We start from the raw sequence: 17037 nt of genomic DNA, 5'->3' as shown, positions 1-17037 counted from the left end.
TCACTAATGAGTAAATTGAAAATAAATTATAAGTGGAACATATATTAAATAGAGGTATGATAAGAAAAGTAAAAAAAACCCATAAACAATAATTGCTTTTCTTAAATTGTGTGATAAAAGCAAAGTAGACAATTCTATTGGAACAGAGGGAGTATCACATAATTAATAGATATATTTTTTATTTGAAAATCAAATAATTTAATATATTATTTTTAGTTCCGTTAACAATTAATTATTTTTGACAAATTAAAAAATTTTGTTAGTTTCATTAATAATTTGATATTTACTTTGAAACGATTTGATAACTCGCTTTCAATTATGTTAACGATTTGAAACTTCATTTTTAATTATTTTAACGATTTGGTATTTCATTTTTAAACGATTTAGTATCTCGTTTTTAATCCCGTTAATATTAAATATCTATATTTAAGGGAACGTTGTAATTGTTTGTAGTTAAAAAATAATTCATTTTCAAATTTGTTTATTTGGTCTTTAAACCCTTTTTTATTCTAATATGGTCTTTTAACTTGGCAAAAAATAATTTTTAAGTTCCTGTATGATAAAAATTACGTTGTTTTGTTATTTTAAAAAAGGCAAATCGTTACCCTAAACAATGTCGTTCTTATTAGTCAGGGACTGAAAAATGATTTTTCACTAAGTTGAAGGACGGAATAAAAAAAAATATAGTTTAAGGACCAGTTAAATATAACAGTTATAGTTTAAGTACCTGAAAATGGCTTTTTCCTACAATTAAAAGTGAGGTATAAAGATACCCACTTTGCCATTTCTTCTTCTTCTTCTACTGCTACTTCTCCAAATTTTTATTCCTTCATTTCTTTCATTCTAAGGCCGCCCACAAACAAATTTAAGAATTTTTCAAGAGTTTATTTAATAAAGTTTGTTTCTTTAGTAGAACAGAGACATAGAACAAGAATTTGAATTGAACCAAGAAATTATGAACCAGAATCAGAACCAGAAGGCTAATGTTTCTAAAGAGCTTAATGTTAAGCATAGAAAGGTCTAATCTTTTATCTTTGGATTCAGTTTTTTTAATTAATTTTGTGTTTGTTCTATCTTATATATATTGATGTGGTACTTGTTTTGAAATAAATTTGAATTTTGGGTCCTGTTTTGATTGACCTTTTTGTTTTGAAATTTATGTTTTATTTGGAAGTGTGTTCTTGTTCCAAATTTTAATTTGGTTTTGCAAAGCAAATCATCTTTAGATTAGTATTCAGCTCAATTTTTGATCCATTAGAGCACCTTGTAACAATTACAATCCAGTTTTTTTCCTTTTAGCTAATTTTGAGTTAGAATGACATTTTGTAGTAAGAAAATGAGGTTTTAGGGAGGTTAGACCAGGAAAATACTTTGTTATGAAGATTTTGAGCTCATAGTTAGTGAATTTAATTTGTAATTTAATGGAGACATGTTAAACTTATGCTAAAAACAGGTTAAAAATGATGAGACTTTGACTTCTAATTTGAATTTCGATATGTTCTTACGAGTATATGAGTTGATCTATGACCATTTGTGCTATGTCAAGTAATTCGGTGAAGAAAGTTGCTTCGATTTCAGTTTAGAGCTGTGTTGATTACCCTTGGCTGTTTCAATTCAATGATACAAGAGGCGGTGATTGCGTTATGGATTCTGTATAATATAATTCACCAATTAAGCATAGGATATATATGCTTCATTCTTATTTTTTACTTCATGCTCTAGTATATAATCTTTATCCATTATGTTGAATGCTTTCTAGTTGTTATTTTATTATGGTCATCGGTTTTTGCAAATTTCGGTAGTAATATAAATTAAAACTACTATTATTTAAAATAAAATGTCAACAGTCTCTTAGAAGTTATCTTCTGATGATTGATCCAACTCATTTTTCTTGTCTTCGTAAGCAATGGGTATTTGTGGCTTGTGTAAAATAAATTTCTTTCTTTGTTAATCATCATGCATGTTCTGATCCTGCAATTGTTTTCTGATTTCATACCAAATTATAAAATTGTTTGTTTGAACTGATTGATTCTTTTCTCAGTTTTTCGTGGTTTCTCTTATTTGCAGATCTTGGAAGGTCTCGTTAAATTACCAGAAAATAGGGAGTGCGCTGATTGCAAAACCAAGTAGGTGTCTGAATCTGAACACAATTTATCATTTCGTTATAAAGAAACAGTTCGTTCATTCTTGTAATGAATTTATTAGGACAATAACAAAAGTAACTATCTTCAGCAATTTAATTATAACTTAAGCTTTTATGGAATGGTAGCCTGTTAGCAGTATTGTACTGAATAGTTGTTCAAAGTAATTTATTTTGTGATGCTGTCATGTTGATATACAGAGGTCCACGATGGGCTAGTGTAAATCTCGGAATCTTCATTTGCATGCAGTGCTCGGGGGTACATAGAAGTCTTGGAGTACACATATCAAAGGTGGACAAGCTCTTTCCCGTTTAAACAATTAACATTTTTTCCATGTAAGATCCTCTTATGAACCAGAGTGTTATTTTTCATGTGAAATACTTAATTCATTACTCGTGATTGTAATATAGGTAAGATCTGCCACTTTAGACACATGGCTACCGGAGCAAATTGCTTTTATCCAAAGTAAGTGCTATTTACGTAAATGTGACTCATTTATGCAGAAGTTTAATATACATGTTTCTGAGTACATCTATTTCTTGCGGACAGCTATGGGGAATGAGAAGTCGAATAGCTATTGGGAAGCAGAGTTGCCTCATAATTACGATAGAGTTGGAATTGAAAATTTCATTCGTGCAAAGTAAGACGGAGAGTTATAGTTTGCTCGAGTCAATTTCTTGAAGTGGTCACTATTACTTGCATTTTTTCCAGATGATTGATTTATATGACGATGTTATTATTTATTAGGTACGTAGATAAGAGATGGGTTCCTAGGGAGGGTAAAGCAACTTCACCGTCAAGGATGAGTGTTGAGAAGGCTGCAGTTTATAAACCAGGACCAGAGAGTACAAATAATAAACAAATGAATAGCGTTAGCAATGCTTCCGAGGTGAAGAAAAGCACCTCTCCACCCATTACGAAGAACAACAACCCTCCTAAAATTAGTACTCCACAATTTGTTACAACGTCCCAACAGGTATAAATGAAAATTATTTGTTAGGCTTGAGTTTGTGCATAATTGAATGTTAAGCATATTGCAATCATGAAAATATGTGCTAATTGTCAACTGTGTATTGATATAATAATTTTTTGGAGATATGTTAACATTGAATGGTGTTATAAATTATGTGTTGCATTTGGCTTGATTTCTGTTTGAATGAATCGACTAATAGAGTAGATGAACAGGTCAAAGTTGACCCAAAACCGCAAGAACCTGTACAGAAATTAGAACCAGCAGTCACAAATGCCGAGTTGGTAAAGGAGGAGAAAATAACACCAATTGTCAAACCAGCGAAAGTTGATTATGCAACTGAGCTTTTTAACTTGCTTTGCATGGATGATTCAAGCGGAACTTCCTCCAAAGCTTCCCTCGGTGATAATGCTTGGGTTGGTTTTCAAAGTGAGTTTGATGATTTTTTGTTGATGCAGCTTCTTTTTTCTTATTCCCTGTAATTAATTTGAACCTCGCTAAATGTAGATGCCAAAGTAGAATCAATATCAGGGGGAAGTGATGCAACAAGTCTATCTGAAAGCAGGATAAACTCCGAACAAGAAGCTGAGAATTTTTTCAAAGATCCACCACCCACGGGCAAACCCAAAAGTGATGCAAAGAATGATATCATGAATCTCTTTGAGAAGGTATGTATCAAGAGTTTTCTATGATGGAATTTGACCATAAACTGAAAGTTATAGTAGAAAATGATTTATTTTCTGGTGAAGAGGATATGAGTTGTGTAACGGACAAATGTCGAGTATGGTTAATTGCACTATAGGATTATATTGAGTATGTATAATATAAATCCGTTTATTATTTTCATTATTTAATTTGCACAGTCCAGCACGGTGTCTCCAGTCTCTGTCCATCAACAACAGTTTGCTATGCCGACTCAACAGCAACAAGTTTTCATGGCAGCTGCCGTGAAATCTAGTGGCGGAATCCGAGCCTTTCCTCCAAATGTACAAAATATCGCTCCCAATGGTACTTACACATCCAGCAACAATTGGGGCCATCAGGTTCCTGGAATGACGACACCAGCCACTGGCGATGTACAAAAATACTTTCAGGTTGAGTTCTTAACACGCTACATCAAACTGTTTTCTGGTCCACGAATTCTGTTATCTTATACGTTATGTACGTTCTTGTGCCAGATTGGAAACAACCAGCAATCGTATTCAGCCGGGAACTCGGTTAATATTCCCGTATCAAGGTAGTTGTTTATGGTTAATTTATTTTATTTAACTCTAGCATATCATGAACACTTACACATACATTCATCGATGAATTTGCAGCACGTATAGGCCAGGGTCAATGGTTCCAAAAAATGGCGCAACAAATATTGGATCGACTATGCCACCTCCATCATTCCCCGTAGCTCAACCTCAACCGCAAGTATACTATGACTTATCTTATTTAACACAAGTGATGTCTGCGAAAAGGTGATAAATCTGCATAATAACATCATTTATACAAGAAGAAATTCGGGTTTACATATACTGCCTTGTCAGTTTGATTCAATTGTTTGTATTGATTTGTAACGATACCATTATTCAATAAAATAAGGCTGCGGCCATTTTGTTTTAGTTTCGAAAGAATTTGTTTCTGCTTTCGGCCCCTGCTTGCAGGCGGTAGCTACTTTTTAGTAACAACAGCAACATCATGATTCATGTGTTCCTTTTAGCATTGTCTCATAATGTAGATCCATACTTTAACACCTTGACAAATTGTCTCATAAGTTAGTTAATAAAATTTATACCTGTTTAATGAGCTATATCCGTTCATCTTCGACTGGGTTTAAACATTTAATTTTATTAAGTTCTGTCTGAATTTGAATCCGTGTTCAATTCATATCTTTAGTTTGTGGATATTCAAAAATACTGTGTATAAATCTGCATAAATTCAATTAGTTAATTGGATGAATAATAAAAATTAAGTCCAAACTGATACCGACCTAATAATATTCGAACTCCAAGCATCGCCTAACGAATGCTATGCTCGCCCAACGGGTCTCCAAATCTCCCATCGCCCATGTCTGTCTCGGGCGGACTCATCCAGGTCTGCCATCTAGGCGACCTCATCCACTCTGTTCCCTGACACCCACTACCCGGGATAATCGGGAACGTGCCTTCACCATTATCAATAATCGTGGGGCAAACCCACGATTTACCAGATAACCACCGCCTTAAACTCATTATAAAAGGAAGCCACCGAATGCTGAGAAGGGTAAGCAAAATCAGACTTAAATACTCTTACATTCATTTACCTACCAAAAAACCCTCTCTGACTTAAGCATCGGAGTGGCTTTCAGGCTGAGCAAGCCTGAGGTCCTTTGAGCTTATATTTGTTACTTGTGCAGGAAAAACAGTACGGGCGACCCTTTAAAGATCGACCTGTATCATTTGGTGCGGTGAACGTGGAACTTATTAGTTTCGTCGTTCCTTTTAGATACTTTTCAAAATTTGCTTTTTCAAGAATGGATCCCCCACAAGATAATACTCTACCAGCTACCAACCGAGAAGACAGGGAAACAGAACCACCGGCCCTAAATCTGTTTCCCCCAACCAGCGAAGAAGGAGAAACCATCGACCCCCTGGCGATAAGACAGACGATACCTCCGATAGCCATAGCACCTGATGAAGAGCCAATCAACAACCAAGCAATGTTCAAGGCTTTCCTAGAAATCACCAGTCTACTCAAAGACATCAAACAGAGTATCTCGTTAAAATCGCCAGAGCAGGGATCAGCGAAATCACCAGTACAGAAGTCAACGTCAACCATGGACAAGGGAAAAGAACCGATGCGAGAGGAAGATGCCCCTGAAAATTCCGCAAGGAAACAAAATGCCCCCATCGTAATTCCAGACGAAGAACGTTGGATGGATGAACAACACACCCTCAAAGGCGGAGAAGAGCATCTGGAGGAAAAAGTCCGCCAAGTCATGAGCAGGCTTGGAATAAGATGTGAAGACGTGGACATCTCTCTTCGAAGTGACTCACCACTCGCAGATTTCATCATCTCTCACGAATTCCCTACAAAGTTCAGATACCCCCCAAATTTGGAGTCATACGATGGAACAGGCTGTCCCAAGAGCCATATTCACAAATTCCAAGCGGTGATCAATGTTCAGACAAACTTGGATCACGTACTATGCAAACTTTTTCCTACTACCTTAAAAGGTCTGGCGCAGGAATGGTACCAGAGTTTAAAGCCAGGATCAGTGCTGACGTTCAAACAATTCTCAGGACTTTTCCAGGCTAGATTCGTAGCATGCATCCCTCAAAAGAAGCTGTCCACAGATCTGCTGGCCATCATGCAATGGGAAGGAGAGACACTCAGGAAGTATGTAGAAAGATTCAATAAGGAGGCGATGCAGATAGAAGACCTGAGCCAGGAGATCGCCTACACAGCATTACTCAATGGAACTACCAACTCCGACCTTCGAAAGGAATTGTTGGCTAAATCACCAAAATCATTTACCACACTGATGACCATCGCACATACACAGATCAGAGTGGATGATGGCCAAAGAGAGATAGAGAATCGCCTCGGACGGGTAGAAGAACGAACGTTTGCAGGAAGAAGAAATGGGGACAGATCGCCCATAGGAAAGAGGTTCGGAGAAAAAGGCAACGACCATTTCAGAAATAAAAGGAAAAAAGACGAAGATAGGCGATATACGCCCCTGAACACAACCAGAACCAACGTACTGTTTTGGGTAAAAGACAGCCGAGAGAAGGTCAGATGGCCAAGGAAGATGAACGCTGCATCAGCCAGCAAAAGAGACAATAGCAAATACTGTGAATTTCACAGAGACAACGGCCACACCACAGATGAATGCTGGCACCTGAAGGAGGAGATAGAGAAGCTGATAGAAAGGGGATCCCTTTCCCAGTTCGTAAAAAGGGACACCGAAGCCAGAGAGACGGAATCAGAAAGAAAGAAAGAGCGGAAAGAAGAAATCGCCAGAAGACCCAGACCAGAGCCAGCAGGCGTGGTTAACGTAATAATGGGCGGATCGACCGGAGGAGACAGCAATACTACAAGGAAGAAAGCTGCAAGAACAGTCTACTCGGTTAGCCCAGGTGCACCGAATGCTAAGAAATTCAGAAGCGTATCTTTTTCGGAGGTCGATAGTCGTGGCTTATCAGTCCCCCATGAGGACGCCCTAGTTGTCAAGGGGCGACTCAACAATTTCGAGGTATCTCGAATGCTCGTAGACACGGGAAGTTCGGTAAACATGATCACGATGGAGGTGTTCGGCAGAATTGGACTCAAGAAAGAAAATTTGACACATGTCTCTACTCCACTAGTGGGACTAGGAGGCAAATCTGTACAGGTGGAAGGATCACTGGAGATAAACATCCAACTGGGGGATGGAGAGATCTACAAAGAGATCCGAGCAGAATTCATGGTGGTCAATATGGATTTCGCATACAACGCAATTCTCGGAAGGCCACTCTTGCACGATACGTGCGCATCCATTTGCATGAGGTACCTACTGATGAAAATCCCAACCAGAGAAGGCGATGCCGAAGTCAGAGGATGCCAAAAGTCAGCCAGAGAAGCATACTTTACAGCTCTCAGGAAAGTACATATAACCTTGCCAGTACTAACAATGGAACCTCCAGAGAAGAAGGAAAGGGCGGAGCATTATGGGCGAACTGAGAAAATCGAATTATCCCCAGGAAAGGAGATAGAAGTGGGAGATGAGCTAGAAGAAGAAATCAAACGATCTCTGACCGAAAACCTCAGATCGCTTGGAGACTCCTTTGCCTGGACAACAGACGAATTGATCGGAGTAGACCCGGACGTCATATGTCATCGGTTAAACATAGCGACCGACGCGAAGGCAGTGATACAAAAGAAGAGAAGGCACTCGCCCGAAAAACAACTCGCCATCGCAGAAGAGGTCGCCCGGTTAAAAGCAGCAAACGTGATCAAAGACGCCTATTACCCCAAGTGGGTAGCAAATGTGGTGATGGTAAAAAAGTCCAATGGCACTTACCGAATGTGCGTGGACTTCACAGATCTGAATAAAGCATGTCCCAAAGATAGTTTCCCACTCCCACACATTGATCAGTTAGTAGACTCCACAGCAGGTCACGCCCTCTATACATTCCTAGATGCCAAGGCGGGATATCACCAGATACCCATGGCACCTGAAGATCAGGAGAAAACGGCCTTCATAACGGACCAGGGATTATTTTGTTACAAGATGATGCCCTTCGGTCTGAAGAACGCAGGAGCCACATATCAGCGGCTGGTGAACTCAATATTCAGAGATCAGATAGGAAAACACATGGAAGTTTATGTGGATGACATGATTATCAAGAGCATCCGAGCTGAAGACCACCCAACAGATGTGAAGATAGTCCTGGAGACGCTAAAGAGATACCAGCTAAAACTCAATCCGGAAAAGTGCGTATTCGGAGTACCGGCAGGCAAGTTCCTGGGATACATGGTCTCTCAGAGGGGTATCGAGGCCAACCCAGATAAAATCGAAGCGGTCTTAAAAATGACACCGCCACGGAGCATACATGAAGTCCAGAAGCTCAACGGCCGGATCACGGCTCTAGGTCGGTTCATGTCCTGCTCGGCAAAACGATGCCTGCCTTTCTTCAAAACCCTGAAACAGATCAAGAACTTCACATGGACCGCAGAATGCCAGCAGGCGTTTGAAGAATTGAAAAGCTTCCTATCCTCGCCCCCACTGTTGGCGAGACCGGATCCGGGCGACGTGTTATATTTATACATCTCTTGCTCTGACGAAACAATAGCAGGAGTATTGGTGTCGGAAAAAGGAGGCGAACAATACCCGATCTACTACATTAGCAAAGTACTCAGAGATGCGGAGCTGAGATACCCGAAGTTGGAGAAGCTGGTGCTGTGCGTATACACCGCCACCATCAAGCTCCGACATTACTTCGAAGGGCACCAAGTCATTGTACGGACCGACCAACCATTACGAAAAATCCTCCAGAAGGCAGAGACAAGTGGACGCATAGCAGAATGGGCCGTCAAAATAGGAAGTCTGGGCGTTATCTATGAAGCTCGGAAAGCACTGAAAGCTCAAGCACTAGCCGACTTCTTCGCTGAATTAACATTCAAGGAACCCATGGAGGACAAAACGACTCCCTGGGAGATGCACGTCGATGGAGCAGTTTGCGGAGAAGGAGCAGGCATCGGAGTCGTGCTCAAAGGACCAGGAAGAATCCAAATGGAATACTCAGCAAGACTCGAATTTCCAGCTTCCAACAATGTTGCGGAATATGAGGCGCTGATAACAGGGTTGCAATTATGCGAAGAGCTCAACATCTCCGAAGTCCAGATCTACAGTGATTCACAACTGGTTGTGAACCAAGTCTCGGGGAACTTCGAAGTAAAAGAAGCTACGTTGAAGAAGTACGCCAAGCAGGCCAAAACCTTCTTTGCCGATAATGGGCGATCCTGGTCGCTACAGCAAATACCCAGAGCAATGAATGGAAGATCAGACGAATTGGCAAAGTGGGCAGCAACAAAGAATTACGACTCAATGAGAAACATTCCTCATGAAATCAAACGACAGCCTAGCTTTCAAGAAGAAATTGAGGAAGGCGAAGTACTGATGGTAGAAGGGGAAGAAAACTGGATGTCCCCCCTCACAGCATACCTGGCTAATGGAATACTCCCCGAGGATAAGAAGGAAGCCAAAAGGATAGTGATACTCTCATCAAAGTTCGGAATATACAACGGCCAGCTGTACAAACGGTCATTCACCCATCCCTGGCTAAGATGTGTGAACAAAGAAGAAGGAGAGTACATCATGAAAGAATTACATGAGGGGACCTGCGGAGCACATGACGGAGCATCAACACTGGTCAGGAAAGCACTGCTACAAGGCTATTATTGGCCCACGATGAAAGAACAAGCTACAACCCTAGTAAGGGGATGCTGGCCTTGCCAGCAACATGCCTTGGTACCAAGAAAGCAAGCTTCAGAAATGAAACCCATCGGCAGTGCATGGCCGTTCGCCCAGTGGGGTATGGACATCCTGGGACCTCTCCCTTTGGCCACAGGACAACGGAAGTTCCTGGTAGTGGCAATCGACCACTTCACCAAGTGGATAGAGGAAGAACCACTGGCAAAAATCACCCAACAACGCATAACTAACTTTTTCTTTAGATCTATCTTGTGCAGGTTTGGAATACCGAAGGTGCTTATCACAGACAACGGAAAGCAGTTCGACTCAGCAAAGTTTAGAAAGTTTTGTGCCGAGTATCAGATCGACCTAAGGTTCACTTCGGTTTACCATCCACAATCGAACGGGCAAACCGAAGTGGCCAACAGAATCCTACTGGCCGGACTAAAAAGAAGACTAGACGAGTGCAAAGGAAGATGGGTAGAAGAACTCTACAGCGTCCTATGGAACTACCGTACCACCCCTAGAGAATCAACGGGCGAAACTCCATTCGCCCTAGCCTATGGAACGGAGGCTGTAATTCCTGTAGAGATCGGCGCACCCACGCCAAGGACAGAAGACAACCAGCTAAACCTAGAAGAAAACGAAGAAGAGCTCAGGAACAATCTGGATCTCCTGGTTGAAAAAATCAACAGATCAGACATCAGGATGGAAGCCTACAGACAAAAGATGGCCAAACATTTCAACAGCCATGTAAAGAAAAGAAAATTCAAACTAGGCGACCTAGTCATGCGAAAAACCGAAGTCAAAAAAGGAGAAGCAGGAAGTGGAAAACTGCAGCCAAACTGGGAAGGACCTTACACCATCAGCGAGGTCATTAAAGAAGGAACATTTAAACTCACCAACTCCATGGGAAGAATCATACCAAGGACATGGAACGCCAACAACTTGAGAAAAATTTAGTCACAATGGGTCGCCATCAGACATGATTAGTTATTCCCTAAGAAGTAGCATAATTAGTCAAGCGGTGTTTAGTTTCAATATTGTATTTCAATTCCTCCAAGTGATGTTTAATCACAGCATTGTGCTTCAATTTCTACAAGTGATATTTCATCACATTATTGTATTTGAATTTATGCAAGTATTTTAATTTACCCTTGCTCGGACAAGGAATTTCCACAGATATCGTCTCTTTACCATAGTTACTGATTACTTAAAATATTTCCAAAGAGGAGAACTGACGAGTTCATTCCCAAAAAAGGAAAATACACAGTCAAAATATATATATCGCCTAAAATAAAGAGAACATAGAAGCTAACTGTCTCAAAAATAAAGAAGGCAAAAAAAGATATATATTAAAAAGAGGGCAAATGCCCCACAAAAATTACAAAGGAAAGTAAAATTCCTAACAAAAGAAAAGATACAAATGTACAAAGTACATAACAAAAAAAAAAAAAAAGGAAAATTCTTCCTATACAAAAACTAAAAAGAGGAATCTAAAGCTTGATGATCTCTGGCTCAACCTTCTCCGGGGCAGCCTCTTTGTTCCCCTTCAAAATATTTGGGACAGATAGCCCCTCCTGCGAATCCCGCCTGGCTGAAGAAGAAGCATCGACACGAATGTTGCCAGAACGGGTGGGAGAAGGGACATCGGCAAGACTAAGAGGATCGGACCCTGGAAGGATAGACTCCAGATCAGAAGGCCGATCCAATAAGTCCAGAGCAGCAAAAGGCCGCTCCGAAGATATAAGCAAGCCGAAGTCCTTCTCCTCAGGACTACCTCCCAAACCAGGAACAAGAGGCTTCTCGCCAGCCTTGGCAGGTTCCTGGACCCCTTGGGCAGACTGTTCGGCAACCTCAGCAGCACCTCCACCATTTTCAGACTTGATGGAGACGAACAAGTCTTGGGGAGAATCTGGCTCACTCTCACTGTTAACCCCCTCGGGAAAGCCATATAAGAATTCAACGTCCCCATCAGGATGACGCTCCAAGTAGGTACCCACGATGGCTTCAGTGAAGTCAGTTAGATCATTGGCTAGCTGGGCGGTGTTACGGCGACGCCTCTCCTTCTCACGAATCAGCCTGCCCCGCTTCAAATAAAGCCTCTTCTCAGCAACTGAGACTTTATCGTTAAGGGCCGTGACGGTGGTGTCGAACTCCTTCTTGAGATCGTCATAATCAGTACTTTTCAACACCACCTCTGCCGCCAGATTTTTATTTTCCTTCTTAAGGCGGGCGACCTCCTCAGACAGCACACGCTGCTGCTTCACAGCACTCTCCCTCTCTCTGGATAATCTATCCACATCAGCACGAAGAGAGTCCAGCTTCTGAGTGCACCCGCCATGTTCGCTGCGAAGGGAGTCATACTTTCCCTTCAGCAGCTTGTACTCCGTCTTTAACTTCACTTGCATCTCATCGTCGTTAAGACGGTTGGAGCGGTATTGACGGATGGCATAGGCAACCTAAACATAAAATAAAACTGAGTTAGAAAATAACCATAACAGGAAGAAAAAGGCAAAATGATAAAGTTAGAAAATAATCACCTTTGCCAGGTTGGAAAAACAATTCGTCCATCAGTACGTTGTCCGGCCTCTTCAAATAATAGTCAACGTCCGAAGGGCAGCAGGAACCCCGGAAGATGTCGTGGGCAACGGCAGGACAACGCACAGTAGCATCGGCCCCATACTTTTGAAGGAGCAGGTCGACCTGAGTCACCATCACATCCCTCTTAGGCCTTTTCATAGAGGGTCCCTCCCCCTCAGTATCTTCGCCCCCTGAAGAAGGAGCTCGCCTTTTGCTGCCGGTCGAAGCAGCCGGGGCAGTTTGGGGAGCAGAAGGAAGGGATCTGGCATGCTTCTCCTTCGCAGGAACCTCCATCTTATCCTTCCCCTTACCGGTGTAAGAGGGAACAGCAGGAGGAGGAGGGCTGGTGACAGGTTCCTTTATCTGGAAGCCTGGCAGCACCACCCTAGGAGTAGGGGCAGATTCATCACCCTTCTGAGAAGAAGGGGGTTTGCTTCCAGTCGTAGAAGGAACATCGCCCCCTTTCTTGGCAGGCGCCTTCTTAGCCTCAGAAGTCGGCTTGGGAATAGCTTGGGGAAGGGCCTCCCTCTCTCGAGCCTCCCGGCGAGCTTTCCTGTCCTCCATGACCTTCTGCTGAAGCTCCTTGAAGTTCGGCACTGAAAAATCAAAGTAAACAAGATTCAGAAAACGCTTCACAAAAATTAAAGGAAATAAAAGCTTCATGGTACAAACAAGGTACCAGAAGGACTAAGAGGCATAGAAGAAATATTAAGAGGGGAAGAAAGAAGTGGTTCGCCCATGTCAGGGAACTCGTCTCCATTATCAGGCGATGTCTCCCTCCTATCCTCACTCTTCTTCCTCTTCCCCCTTTTTCCACCCTGCACTCTCTTATTTCTCTTGGAGGCAACACTTTGGTCCCAGCCAAAGTAGGAATCTATCAGATTCACTACGTGCACCTTAGCGCCACCTCGAAGCAGACGCAACGTCTCTTTATCAACCTCGCTCAGGTTCGCCTTTTCCAGCTTTAGGGGCCCTTCCACAAAAACATTCGGAATGGAACCCCAACCCCCTTCCTTCTTGGCGATGACAAAGGAACCCTTCCACCGCTTCAAAGAATTGGGAAGGCCAGTGAAGGGAGATCTTCCGGGTTGCAAGTAGAAGAACTCATCGCTTTTCTTCCTCCCCAAAGAATAGATCGCCCTAACAATCTCGTAGCCCACCTGTCTCTTCAGTTGGAGCCCACGAATAAAAACTCCTGTCAAGTGACGGTGGGCGTTAGGATGGAGTTGACCTAGGGGGATCTTAAAATTATCGAACACTTCTTGGGTGAAGAGATCGAGTGGTAGCCTTAAACCCGCCTCCAAATCTTCAACAAAGAGCAACTGTTCATCATCCTTCAAGACCTGGCTAACAGCCGAACCCTCAGATGGAATCCGAAGGCCAATGAAGGGAGGAATTTCGTACCTCGCCCTAATCCATACAAGGGCCTCTTGACCCAGATCGATGGTCCACTCAGACAAGGGTTTTTTATTACTAGAAGATGTCCCAGAGGAGACTTTACGTCTTTTAAAAACAAAATCCTCCTCGTCTCCTTCGTCATCACCCAGTTCACCATCTCCGCCCTCATCTCCACCAACGTCCTCAAGGGGAGCCTCGCCCTCTGGCCCTCTGTCATCAACACCCTCCTCACTATCAGGGATCACCTTCTGAGACAACCCTTCCTCGTCAGATGACAACTCAACGAGGGTGGCAAGAGGAGCAGGGTAAGTAGGGTCACTGGCAGAACTCTCAGAAGAAGAGGAAGAAGAAGGGGAAGACACTGAAATCCTTAATGTAGACATCCTAAAAATATACTATCTGAAGGCAAACAAGAAGAAGGAAACAAGAAGACAAACAAAAATAGCTAAGCCACTTACTGATTAAAAGAGAAAGTCTGGTGCTATGTAACTCGAAGAAAACCTGGCTGGAGAAATACGTCAACAGAAATACAGAATCAGAGAGAAAAATTAACAGAGAATCAGAGAGAAAAATTAAGAGTAAAAAACTTTTAATTAAAGAATATGTACCTCTTTTATACACTCGAATGCCTGACAGCAGGAAACTCCTCGAAATAATCAATGGAAAACCAAAAGTCGCGTTCTTTTATAGTCAAAAAACGCTTCAGATTCGTAACCGTTGAAGGAAACGTTTGAAATTCAAATTGTTTCGAAAATTTCGGAAATTCGAATTTTGAAAATTGGCGCTTCAAGTCTTTGACTTAGCAAGATTATAAGGGGGGGACATCTGATACCGACCTAATAATATTCGAACTCCAAGCATCGCCTAACGAATGCTATGCTCGCCCAACGGGTCTCCAAATCTCCCATCGCCCATGTCTGTCTCGGGCGGACTCATCCAGGTCTGCCATCTAGGCGACCTCATCCACTCTGTTCCCTGACACCCACTACCCGGGATAATCGGGAACGTGCCTTCACCATTATCAATAATCGTGGGGCAAACCCACGATTTACCAGATAACCACCGCCTTAAACTCATTATAAAAGGAAGCCACCGAATGCTGAGAAGGGTAAGCAAAATCAGACTTAAATACTCTTACATTCATTTACCTACCAAAAAACCCTCTCTGACTTAAGCATCGGAGTGGCTTTCAGGCTGAGCAAGCCTGAGGTCCTTTGAGCTTATATTTGTTACTTGTGCAGGAAAAACAGTACGGGCGACCCTCTAAAGATCGACCTGTATCACAAACCAAATTTGAACTGAATAATTAGAATAATTAATTTTCTACGAAACCATAACATTAAAATTTCAAAAATATTGCTATTATACTATCTATTAACTACCTATGCAAAATTTAGTTTACCTAAATTTTTCCGAAGAAGTTATTTTTTTGATCAAATAGGATTCTGAAAAATAAATGCATAAAATGAACCGAACAAAGAACAATGGTCAAATGTTCTTAAAAAAAACAAATATTTAGCGAAAGTTGTCATTATTTATCACTTGTGAAAAAGCATTTTATGTGGCATAAAGACTTAGAGCATCCACAAAGGTTTACACTAATGAGTGTAATAGCATGCCACATCATCATTTTATTATACTCTCCTTCATTACACTTTTCTCCACTATCAATTATACTTTTAAAAGTATAATGAATGGCTTAATACATAGCTTGACCCCTGAATTTGTACCCTTTTACCCATCTAACCTCTAAACTTAACGTCTCACCTATCGAACCTCTGAACTTGTTAAATAATCTGATTTGACCCCTGAACTTGATAAATATGTAAATATTAAACCCTTCGTGTCCACCTGTCACTTGAAACATTCTAGAAGAAATTGTGTACGGAGGGGTTCAATGTTTACGTATTTATCAAATATGGGGGTCAAATCGGATTATTTAACAAGTTCAGGGGTTCGATAGGTGAGACGTTAAGTTTGGGGGTTAGATGGGTAAAAGGGTACAAGTTCAGGGGTCAAACTATGTATTAAGCCTATAATGAATAGGTCCCACATTATTTACTTTTACCATATGACTTATAAAACTCTAATCTAGTAGTATAAAATTTTAAAAAAAATTCACTTTTAATTAGAAAAAGGCAGAAAGTATAAAAAACCCTAATTTTTTTTAAAGTACATATCAGTTTTTTTATTTTTTGGAAGCACAATTAAGCCCTCGTGTTTTTAAAATTGAACAATTAAATCCTCGTTTTTTAAAATCAAACAAATAAACCTTTTTAGTTTAATTTTGAGAACTTACACCCTCAAATTTTTGATAAATATTTTAAACATTAAAATTATTTTTGAACTCTTTTCCTATATTACTACGAGAGACATATCAGCCATTAACAAGTGTTTCTAATAGTGTTGGACGAAAGTAGTTATTTGTTCTTTTTGAAAATAAAGAGGGCTTAATTATACCGAAAAAAGTAAAATGGCTAATCTATACTTCTACAGAAACTGCGAGGATTTTTTTTATACCTTTTGCCATAAAAAAATAGCACAATGGTCAAAACATGAAGTAAAATTACACATAGTAAGGCGTTAGATAACTTTATTTCCAAAAATGTCTTTTTGAGAATATTTATAAAAGTATTTATTTAAAGAGGCGTTTTATTAACTGGTCACATTAATTTTGACTTAAATAACAATTTGCCCCCTCAACTTGTAATCAATGGGCAATTAACATATAAATTAATTTTATGGGCAAATTAATCATGAACTTGCTAATTATGGACAATTAGCCCCATTTTGAAAAAATAGCTTAAAATTTGATGGGACAAATTGCCAATTGAGGGACAAATAACTTACAAATTTAGGGGGTAAATTGCCAAATTGGGGCAAATTGCCAAATTGGGGCTCATAATATGCAAGTTCATGACTAATTTGCCCACAAAATTAATTTGTGTGTTAATTGCTCATTGCTTACAAGTTGAGGGGGCAAATTGCTATTTAAATCCATTAATTTTAGTTTTGAGTTC

At 40.7% G+C, this 17037-nt stretch overlaps 2 protein-coding genes across 3 annotated transcripts; both read left to right on the top strand.

Moving 5' to 3' along the window:
- Positions 1–787: 787 nt before the first annotated feature.
- LOC126666264 (ADP-ribosylation factor GTPase-activating protein AGD5-like) lies at positions 788–4721 on the top strand. 2 transcript variants are annotated; one of them, XM_050359272.2, is made up of 11 exons: positions 788–1018; positions 2068–2126; positions 2342–2432; positions 2552–2606; positions 2691–2781; positions 2889–3117; positions 3327–3540; positions 3619–3779; positions 3975–4205; positions 4290–4348; positions 4431–4721. In XM_050359272.2, the coding sequence occupies exons 1-11, from the start codon at positions 956–958 to the stop codon at positions 4579–4581; spliced, it is 1404 nt and encodes a 467-aa protein (XP_050215229.1). In that variant the 5' UTR covers positions 788–955; the 3' UTR covers positions 4582–4721. The 2 variants fall into 2 exon arrangements, with proteins under 2 accessions (XP_050215229.1, XP_050215230.1); XM_050359273.2 differs by lacking the exons at positions 788–1018; positions 2068–2126 and having other exon boundaries at positions 2344–2476.
- An 890-nt stretch (positions 4722–5611) lies between these two features.
- On the top strand, positions 5612–10999 carry LOC126665762 (uncharacterized). The gene has a single exon (XM_056103884.1). The coding sequence runs from the start codon at positions 5612–5614 to the stop codon at positions 10997–10999; it is 5388 nt and encodes a 1795-aa protein (XP_055959859.1).
- The last annotated feature ends 6038 nt before the right edge of the window (positions 11000–17037 follow it).

Source organism: Mercurialis annua, linkage group LG1-X, assembly GCF_937616625.2.
Source record: "Mercurialis annua linkage group LG1-X, ddMerAnnu1.2, whole genome shotgun sequence".
Taxonomy (NCBI): Eukaryota; Viridiplantae; Streptophyta; class Magnoliopsida; order Malpighiales; family Euphorbiaceae; genus Mercurialis; species Mercurialis annua.
Note: the sequence above shows the minus strand (reverse complement) of the source record. Positions and strands in the feature narration are given on the sequence as shown.